We start from the raw sequence: 11,156 nt of genomic DNA, 5'->3' as shown, positions 1-11,156 counted from the left end.
AACGAAGCAATCTACGATAATTAGACACGACATTTCTGTTGCTTGTTGCTATATGTACCTTCCTATCATTAGTAGACTGTTTTTTTTTAAATTTGAGTCTCGAACCGAATTCCTTCATCTACACTCCAATTTTTTCCAAAGTATTATTTTATTAAAATTACTATTTTTCTCTTAACTATCGTGGAAAAATTTTTTTTTTGTATGAAAATTCTCAGTCTATACTATTAAGCTTATCCTTCAAATTAATATAAATGTTAATTTGTGTGATATAATAAAAATTTTATCATTGCGACGTTGCTCAATCACATAACTATAAATATATAATAGTGCATTTGTTTGCTTCAGTAATATACCACTTGTTCGATTTACATCTAGGCAACTATCACGAGTATGACAGAGTACATGCTTTAAGCAATGCATCTAAGTAAGAGGTATTATAGATGCTTTCTGAAATTGCAAGTGACTTGTATCGTGGTTTCGATGTCTTTTAGGCTATACAGTTCTTCTGTTGTCAACACATGTATATAATACCTCTCACTTAGATGCATTGCTTAACGCATGTATTCTATCGTACTATTGACATTTATATGCCTAGATGTAAATCGAACTAGTGGTATGCGTTTATTATAAGCACGCGTGCTAGAATACCTTGAATATAAATTATTACAGTTTATAAGAACTGATTTAGAAATACCTCGAGTATAAATAACTAGCTGTGAACTATCTGCTTTGCTGGGCAACATCCCCAGTTTCACCCCTCCCCCTACATCCCCTTGTGCAGGGATTACAGTTTTTAATTTACATGTCAAGCTCTTATTTGATACCCCACTTGGTTATATTTGTAAATATTACATTATTTATTCTCACTTTCTCGCTCCACCTTTCCACCCCCTTCCGAATTTTATAAATAGATAAAATCAATCCGTGAAGCTGGTTGTACATCTTGTCAACATTTGAGCTTAATCGATGCTCAATTTTTTAAGTTTTTGAAGCACATTCCTTTCAACCCTTACTCTACTATATTATACTTGTATTATATATACAAACCTTCGTCTTGAATCACTTTAACCATTAGAAAAACCCGTATCAAAATCCGTTACGTAGTTTTAAAGACCTAAGCATACATAGGGATTAGGAACTGAGAGATGGATTGAAGGTGCTTTGTTTTATACTATGTATTGATGATTAGAGCTTCACTTCTTGCACGTACACTTCGTTGGACATGTCTTTCTTAAATTTACCATTGTCATATAGTAAAAATTGAATAAAAATACATTTTGGAAGAGAAATTTTATTGACTAATATAATCAAAATGATTTCAAGTAAAAAACAATTATTTTTTTTATTATATAATATAATATATAAATTACTTTTTTTATATCAATATTCACACCTTAAAATATAACAAAAAACGCACTCACACAATGAAATTACACTAATAATGAATAAAAAACATGAAATTTTTTCATATTTCAATATTTACAAAAGTCTCCAGCTTGCAAACACGTACGTAATAAAAAATACTACGTAAAATGAATTCTATAGAGGGCAACGATGGTATCATGTAAATTATTTTTATCTTGATGGAATGTCATTCGTTATTTACAATTCGTCGTGTTCCTCTGGACCACCATGAACGCTATCTTCTTCTTCCTGTTAACAAAAAAAATTACAAATAATTAATAAAAATAATAATTATTATTTGTTTGTTTAAGTAACAATATTATTTTGTGTAAGCTAATTAGGAACAAATTTTTCGTGTTCGTTGTTTCAAAATAAGAATCTAGAAATCTGTAAAACTATCTTTTAAATCTTAACAAATAGAAAATTCAAATTCAAGAAACTCTTCAAAAAATATAACTTTTTTGTGAAACATTCTGTAAGAGGAAATTTGTTTGTATTTTAAATAAACTTTAAATAGTTTAGAAGTTAGAATTGCAAACTTTGAAATTTCTTCACTTTCAAATACTGATCCCGAAAAACCTACAGATGAATTATCGGAGGTCTAACCATGAGGGGTTTCATCCTATCGTAAAAATATACAAAACGAGCTTATTTAGTTAGATCTGAATGGAATTTTTTTTTATAATGTAGTCCATGTTATGATTACACAATAAAATTATTTTAAAATTTTGAAAATTGATTAGTAAACGAGTTCTAATTATGAGCATAAACTTCAAAATCGTGAATTAGTGGAAAATTTTACACTTACATCTGCTGGTAACTCTTTTGGTGATTCATCTTCGTCATCTTCATCATCATCTTTAACATCTTCTTTAGTATTATCTTGTTCATCTTGTTTTTCTTTCATTTTCTTTTCACCTTCTTGAGTTTCTTTTAATGATTTTAAAGCATCTTTGGCATAGTTGATGTCATCGGTAACTAAAACATTGTCAAAGATTGTTCCAGCTTTCACTTGCCATAAATCAAAACCAACAGCACAAATTTCATCGCGTCTGTATAAATTGTCATCAGCTGTGAATTCAGGATTGTCGATTAAGGGATGTTCCCAAATTCCTTTGAAGTTTGGATTGTTAATCTGAAATAAATAAAATTTTGTTAATATGTAACAAAACGCTAATTGAAATTAACAAGAATACAAATTCTGTTTTTAATAATTTGGGAGATACCATATAATATTGAATCCCATAAATTTAATTTCTAAAATTTTCGTTTTTATTTCAATGAATTTAAATTTTGAATTAAAACTTACTTGTTTTGGTGTCCAGACTCCTTTATATTCTGGATTATCAATCATTGGTGGTTCCCATTCACCGTCCATTTCATCGTCCCAATCGTCAGGTTTTGTAGCTTCTGGGTCAGGAATATGTTCTGGGACATCCCAATCTTCAGGTTTCTTATCATCAGGATCTGGAATTTTTTCATTATCATCCCAATCTTCTGGTTTCTTTGCTTCTGGATCCTTGATTTTACGTGGTGGTAAGAAATCCCAATCTTCTTCTAAAGAACCTTTTGTATCTGATTCACCATCAATTAAAACTTCATAAGTGTTGTCAGGTCGAACAACTAATGTGTAGTAATGAGTATAAACATCATCTTTGCATCTGATATCTTTCTTGATTAGATGATTTTGTCCTTTGTAGCTAAAGATCACATGAACTTTCTTAGTTGATGGTCCACATATATCAGGTCCAAACATGATTTCGTATGGTGATTCACCATGCATATCTTCTTGATTCAATTTACAATCGAATACTTTAATGTAACCACCTCCGCAATCAATATTTTGTTCATGTTTAACACTAAACTGAATGACTAACTCTTTTCCTTCATTAGAGAATGGTGGAAATTTGTGACTAAGTGCATAAAATCGAGCATCTTGGGAAGTTTGTAAACCTATAAAAAAAAAAAACCATTTGATAAATATGAATTGAATTGTATAATAGGAGAATACATAGTAATTCGAGGAGTTCCTCGATAGAAGTATATGAGTAATATTTAATTGCGACAATTTCATCCATATGAAGAGGAGAGATTAAAATATAATTGTAGTTTTAATTTTTTTCAAATTTTTGAAAAATCCTTTACACGTATGTATATTCACTCTATTTCGTTGGCTTAAAGAGTGACTCGACAGTAGTAGGAAAAAAAAAAAGAGTAGAAAATGATGCGAATTTTTATAGTATGTTATAGTTAAGGAAACATATTATTAAAAAAAGTTGGATACCTTACCGATAAATTAATAGGCAAAGTACCCAAATTTTTGTTTTATATAATATGTTTCGCCAACTTTAACATACTAAAAATTCGGATCATTATCTACTAAATTACTTTTTCCTATTACCGTCGAGTCACCCTGCTTAAGCATATTCAAGCCATACTCAACTTGAAGCTTTCGAAAAATGTATAAATTTTATCAGTTTCTTACTGACTTGTACAAAAAAACGAATAAGCATAATTTTCAATTTGCAATGATTATTATTTGATTTACAAAATAGCAGTTATTAACCAAACTCAAAAAGGGTAAGTTCCCGGTTTCGCCGGTATCTACGAATGAAGGTAAGTGACTGAAAATCAAATGGATAATAATCAATTTCGATGCAAGTTTCACTTATCAAATTTACACGCTAAAAATATGCTCTTTATTTTTTAATTTACACCTGAAAAAGTGCGTTAGTTATACTTTATGTCTACAAACCTTAAGGGAAAGTTTTTTTGATTAATAAAACTTGTATCGAAAAACGATAAGCAGTAATTGCACTTTTAAGGGAACGCAAACAAAATGTCTTTTTGAAGTCGATTAAAATTTGTTCTTTAGTATTCATTTTAAATTAACTTGAGTATTAAAAAGTACGCCTTTCGTAATTTTTTGGTCAATTAAATTTATGGACATCTTATCAGTTGAAAAACTTTTTCTGAAATAGACATACCAAGTGTAAAATACATTCAGTAAACTTTTTCGAAAAAACTATTATGTTAAACTTGTTTAACTCGCTGCCGTACATTTTTCGCCGGGTGATGTTGTAAGGCGTGTATTGTATTTTAAAACATTCAGTAAATCATTAGCTGTGACATAACAATAGTTTTGACGAAAAGAAAAAAGTTTCTAAGTACAAGGTGTTTCTATTAAAGAAACCTTAAAAGTTTGAAATAAGCTGTCTACAAAAACTACACCTCCGGTTAACACCCCTGATTCATATGGGTGTAATTGTTACATTTCAACTGAAGTACTACCCTTTTTAAGAAAGGGTTGTATTGAATTATCAAACATTTACAAGTACAAAATTTGTAAAAGTATTGACTTTACATGCCAAGTATTCACTTTACTTGCCACCTACACTAGAACGTTCTAGAACAATTTGAAAGCAAACATTGTTAAAAATTAAAACCTACCTTGATCTTGGACTTCATCGTTGTAAAACTTTCCAGGAGTTCTTACAAATTTACCAAATTCTTTACCGGGATGTTTACTATAAATCCAATTTTTCTCCCAGGAATCTATAATCATAATTGCATAAATTAACTAACCGGCTTAAATAATTGATATAACAAATAGGAAATATTTTTTCATTAAAAATTAAATTAAATAATATTTATTAAAATCTTACCATCTAAGAATTTCTCTTCTAAATACACTTCACAATAAATATTATGAAAAATCGCAAACGCGACAAATAATATAGAAAACGACCGCATTTTGATCATAAACCCAATCACTCTGCACGGTTAGCCACGAATACAATGCGTTTATCCCAAACCCGTCAATGTATACATTCAATATATTTTAAGAATACTTCTACGGTATTGTAGTTTTATCTCTTTCTAACATTTTATGATACTATGGTTACAATCAAGTTCCGTTTGTCTTTGTGTTTTAAATTGTTTGTACAGATGGATACGTTCGATTGGTTGATATTAACCAATCATCATCTCACAGCGCAACGCTTAGAACACAGTGGACATTTCTATTGGTTTACATTTAAACAATTATAAATAGCGCAAAAATTACAAATTTTAAATTACTGTATGGTTTGTTAAAAGTTGATTAATTATTATTAAATATTTAAAATTATTGTAATTTTATGAATTTTTATTATATGTTTATATATTTGTACTAAACGTTTCAGATAACACCATTATTTAAGTCCTTCAATTTTATTTTTAGAAAATTTCATATTTTTAAACAAAATTATTTAATGTTAACTTCTGATGTGATATTCAATTGTTGTGAAGGGATTCTAACAACTTATTAATTTTGTTCTTAAGACAAAAAGGTTTCCACGGTATAGTATTATAATCCAAAAATCATTTACGTGAGAATAAATTTTAATCAGAACATCGAATTTATAAATGCATACTTAACCAATTCTTCTCATTGACGTTTTTTCAAAACTATATCTTCAGAAATTAATAATGTTTCACTAATCATTCTAGTTTTTCAAATGATTTTTTATCGTCCTACAATAAGAATCAAGAATTTTTTGTTCGAAATTTCGTATCTATTTATTAAAAAATGCAAGTTTTTGTAACTCAAATAAAATATTTTTTTCATGGTTACATGGGTCATTTTACACTAAAAAAGTCTCTAAGCAATAAAGATACTTTAACAGTTTTGAAAACAATGATATGAAATAAATTTTTGAGTTTGGTTAAGTTCTTAAAATAATAATATTTGGTCAAGATCAGGAAAAGTAGTTAATTGCAAATAAAGGGCCTCTTTTAAACAAAATTTGATTCAAATTTTTTTACAATAATTTTTTTGAATCATATTGATTTGACTTTTCAACCCAAATTATTATACCCTGTGTGTATGAAATAGGTAGGATGTCAAGTTTTTGAGTTGACATATGCTTGAAACTCGAAAAATAATTTTCATCGATAAAAATCCTTCAAGGGCGTACATATCTCACGCAGACATTAAATTTGACCTAGACTTTCAAGCTCAATGAAAAGCTCATTCTATTCCTCAACTGGTAATCGATAGTTGAACACTTTAAATTAGAAAGTTGTTATTGTTTAAAAAAAGTAAATGATCTAGCTGTTAAAAAGCGACCTTAACAGACGGACAGACGGACAAACGGAAATGGACCTAGATATTAGATGATTTAATGAACATCTATACCAAAATTTTGTTCATAATACCTATCAATATTTTTAAGCGTTACAAACTTGGGACTAAACTTAGTATATTTTGATATATATTACATTTATACAGGGTATAAAAATGGCTTTTGTATGATGGATAATAGTTTTGTTTTTCATCATAACCCAACCAATAAATCAGTAATATAGTTACAACTAAGCGTTTTTGGAAGAAAAAATTATAAGAATTGAACCTAAGGGGGGGGGGGGGGGTTGGGGAGTAGGTGAATGTTGAAGTGCTTATAGCTCCCCTTATTCATAAACTTAATAAAGAACAACCAAATTACCTGGAAGATAAATAAAAATCTTGCGAAAATCTTAAGCTAGAAAGTATTATTAATAGTTATGTGCTGTAAATAAAAAAAATTTCTAGAAAATTGAAAAAGTCATTGTTCGTATGTATTATTTTTTGCATAGAACATTATGAAAATCACTACATATTATAAAACATAGTCGCTTTTTCTGTCCCTATGTCCATATGTACGCTTAAATCTTTGAAATTACGCAACGGATTTTGATGCGGTTTTTTTTAATAGATAGAGTGATTCAAGAGGAAGGTTTTTATGTATAATACATCCGTATTATAGTAGAGTAAGGGGTTGAAAGTGATATGCTTCAAAAACTAAAAAAGTTGTGCATCGATTAAGCTCAAATATTGACACGATATACAACCAGCTTCAAAGATCTATTGTTTTTATATACTTTTAACCTTCGGAGGGTAGAAAGGTGTAGCGAGAAAGTGGGAAGGAATTATCGAATATTTACAAATATACCTAAGTGGGGTATCAAATAAAAGAGCATGCCGTGTACATTACAAAACTGTTATCCCACGCAAGGAAATGTGGAGGGAGGGGTGCAAGTGGGGATGTTGCCCAGCAAAGCGGGTAGTTCACAGCTAGTATAAAGATAAGAAATGTTAAATTTTAATTAATTACCGTCTCTCTACTTTGTATTTAAAATAAAATATAAAAACATTTTTAAACAAAAATTCGCTGCGTTACGTATACAAGGCTAGTATTAATAAAATTTTGTTTGTATTTCAAAATTTGTTACGATTTATTTGTTTGTATAATATTTGTTAAAATATATATTTAAATTAATTTATGGCAATTATCATAATCTGGTATTTAAAATTATAATTATAAAATCATTAAACTGATAGATACCTATATAATTTATATTTAATTTATATTACTGAATTACCAATAACCAGGATCCCAAAGTCTAGACTTTAAGACAGATTATTCTTTAAATTTAAGAAGTTTAATTCTTAATTAACTTTAATTACCTACTATTCTTAAGGATTTACGAGTACCATGGCAATTTTGGATAATAGGTTTGATTTATTTAATATGAAGTTGTGCTAAGTATTAATCAGTTCTGAAAATTTAAGGGAGATTAAAAAAAATATTAAAACCTTAATAAATTATTGAAAACAAAAATACCCCGTTGTACTCGACTAATTAAGGATGTATGAGTACGGTAGTGTGGAAACAAATTTAAAAAAATATATATTTTCAATTTTGATGGTGAATGGTGTTATAACTTGACAATATAATACGAAAACTAAGAATAAAATTTTCGATATCTGGAGTAATTTTCAAAATTTCGAAAATTTTGTTTAATTATTTAGTTTTCAATATTTCGAAAACCGTAAATATCAAAACATTGCATTCTTATTTTTCGTCTACATTCATGTAGTTTCGTCTACAAAATTCATCAACAAAGTTGAACATAATTTCAACCACAAGTATAAATTTGCCTTGACGTTCATACTACCTTAAGGAGCCACATATATGACAAATATCATTTAACGAACATAGACAAGTGTAAAATATATAACATCACAAAATTATTGTAATCCATTCTTTATATTCCAGCTTTACTTAGGGATTTAGTTTCTAGGAAATACATTTTTATAATTATAATTTTATTGATAGGTTCAGCAACATTTTACTTCTGCAGTAAGATGGATCGAGATGCGAGTTTTTTGCATTCTATTCACGTTAATAAGATTTATTACAACTTTTTTTGTAGGCGTGTACTAGGGCGCCAGGATAACCTTGTCCTAGAAAACCACCTAATGAATTTTATAAATTTGCTTCAAAAAGTATCCAAAATTGTTATTAAGAGATTTTTATGGTGCCCAAAATATTCTAAAATAAACATGAAAATCAGTACATCCTGGTTGAAAGCATTAGCTGTATCGATTTTGGAAGAATTAAAATAAATTTGACAAAAAGTCACGGTGATGATCCTTATAACCAGGATGCTCTTTAGGTTCATTACGAAATATTCTGGCTAGCATGTCCTTTATGGCGACCTCTAAAAGCATGTCCTTTATGGCGACCCGTGTAACGATACTGGATGCATTTTAAATTTAACTTACACAAAAGCTATCTCTTGAGGAAGAATTGATTCTCAGGTTCATTTGGAAATATTTTAGACTCAATATTCATAATTAGCTCTCTCCAAAACCCTGTGGTCACTTTGAATATATTTTACAGCAAAGGACGACGTCCAAAATTACATGTGATTTTATATACCTGTCGAATTAATAAAAAACCACATGCTAGGATAGATTTGAAGGTCAGCCAACTATACCTACTATAAATTCGAGTTATTTTAAAATCAAAGCAAAAGAAGAAAAACAAGGAAAAATGATACGACTAGCTTACAGGGGTAAAGTTATGTAATCATAGCGGTAACCAATGCCGATACCCAAAAATAAACTAGTTTTCTCAAGCTATTTTTGAGTAGCCGTTTACCATATTCCAGAAATCATTAATTTTCAAATAAATTTTTGGCAATATGCAATTCAATTTTTAATTTTGAATTTTATAAATTATACTGAACTAATCCCTATATATCATCAATGTGAAAGTAAGGTGGTTGTTTGTTTATTACGCTTTCACGCAAAAAATAATGAATGTATTTCATTGAAACTTAACAATAATATAGCTCATACATCAGAAAAACACAGGAGCTATAATTTATAAAGATATATTTAAAAAAAAATTAAATTTAATCTGATAGTATCATAAATTACAATGACATTTTTTTTTAATATCCTCGATGAATCAGGTTGGTTTGCAGGAATTATCCAAGGAGGGGTTCAAACTTTTGTTCGCCATGTAAGGTCAAAATGTGATATTCAGTCACTGTTTTTCAATAAGTTAATTCTGCGATCTACAGAAAAAACTTTTCCAAAACTCTGTGTATATCGACCTCTATATCGCTTTGTACAAGTATATTGAGTGAAGATTATACCGTTTAGCCGATCTTCAGACATTGTCGATCTAAGTTATGTTTTTGAGACGACGCAAGGTTGAAAAAGAGCGTTTATTCATTGCTGTTTTATTTTATTATTTGTTTATTGCAAATAACGAGTGCTTCGAGTGAATTTTTGGCCCGCCCGTCAATGCGTTTTAGCCAAAGTTGACTTGCGTCGAGAAAGAGTTTTAATAAAAATTTATCATTTTATTGAGAAAGAGAAAAGCTTAATTTGATAAAATATTGCGATGATTAAAAATTCTATCTATAATCTTCAACTGAATCAGTCTGTATATTCTAGGAGTTTGTTTGATATAATAGATTGAGTTTGTTTGTTCTGAGCTGAGACTTACTCAGTGTAAATACAAAGATTACCGAAAGGTTTGCGGGCTAAACTTGTGCCTTGATAAAACCAGTTAATATTTGAGAGAGATCTAATAGTCCAGGAGGCAGCAATCCTGAAAGCTCCGTGATCACGGATTTTAATATTTTTAATAAAAAATAAAAGTAATTGTTCAGACGAACAAGATTTGCTTGGTCAGCGTGGATTTAATTAGCCGGAAATATTTAAAAAAAAACATTTATTATTAAATTTCCGGAAATTTTTTCCGTCATCACGGATTTTGATCAATCTTATAGAATTTTGTGCGAAATATTATAGTCAACAAGAAAAAACCCGGCCGACCAAAGATTTTTAGCCGGAAAGGTCCCGCATACTTATTTGAATGGTATGATAAGGGGTAAAATTTATCCATTATCACGGAAACCTTTTTTTTTTTTTTTAATTGAAGCGTTTCAATGTTACATTTATTAATTTCTTGGTATGCGGGCTTACAAACGGCCGGAAGTATCGCGCATACCAAATTTTAACGTGTAAATGAGGATTATACTATTGAAGATTTTACTTACTTAAGGACAACTCTTTTAAGATCTTTTTTTTATCTCTGATTTCTTCCTTAAATTTTTAACTATTTATTCTATTAATTAACTCAAATAAGAGGAAAATGAGGAGGATTTTTATTCAACTTGATCATATAATAAATGAAGGTTCGGACGAAGAATATATTTTATACTAGTTTATTGATCAATAATCATCTACATCGTTATCATCGAAGTTATCATTTCTTTCTTAATATGAACACTACTCAATAATATGAACACTACTCAAAAGGACTTCCCCTCGCTTTCAAATATAAAAATAACCTTGTGGTTGAGAATACGGCCTTGAGAACAATCTCTAAAACATCTGTTCTTGATAAAATGAGTTGACAAAAACTACG

At 29.1% G+C, this 11,156-nt stretch overlaps 1 protein-coding gene across 1 annotated transcript; it reads right to left on the bottom strand.

The window, feature by feature from the left end:
* Positions 1–1,531: 1,531 nt before the first annotated feature.
* Positions 1,532–5,226, bottom strand: LOC123301375 (calreticulin). Its single transcript, XM_044884115.1, has 5 exons — positions 5,070–5,226; positions 4,855–4,959; positions 2,714–3,357; positions 2,213–2,539; positions 1,532–1,653 (listed from the first exon to the last, which is right to left on the bottom strand). Exons 1-5 carry the CDS (start codon positions 5,164–5,166, stop codon positions 1,603–1,605), a joined length of 1,224 nt encoding a protein of 407 aa, XP_044740050.1. The 5' UTR covers positions 5,167–5,226; the 3' UTR covers positions 1,532–1,602.
* Positions 5,227–11,156: the final 5,930 nt, after the last annotated feature.

This window comes from Chrysoperla carnea, chromosome 1 (assembly GCF_905475395.1).
Source record: "Chrysoperla carnea chromosome 1, inChrCarn1.1, whole genome shotgun sequence".
In the NCBI taxonomy this organism is placed as follows: domain Eukaryota; kingdom Metazoa; phylum Arthropoda; class Insecta; order Neuroptera; family Chrysopidae; genus Chrysoperla; species Chrysoperla carnea.
The sequence above is the reverse complement of the archived record's forward strand: the minus strand, read 5'-3'. Positions and strand labels throughout refer to the sequence as shown.

Coding starts and splice junctions, on each gene's coding strand:
- LOC123301375 (XM_044884115.1), bottom strand. CDS start 5,166: ATGATCAAAATGCGGTCGTTTTCTATATTATTTGTCGCGTTTGCGATT. Junction 4,960..5,069: donor AGAAGAGAAATTCTTAGATG/GTAAGATTTTAA, acceptor TTATGATTATAG/ATTCCTGGGAGAAAAATTGG. Junction 3,358..4,854: donor CGATGAAGTCCAAGATCAAG/GTAGGTTTTAAT, acceptor TTTTTTTTATAG/GTTTACAAACTTCCCAAGAT.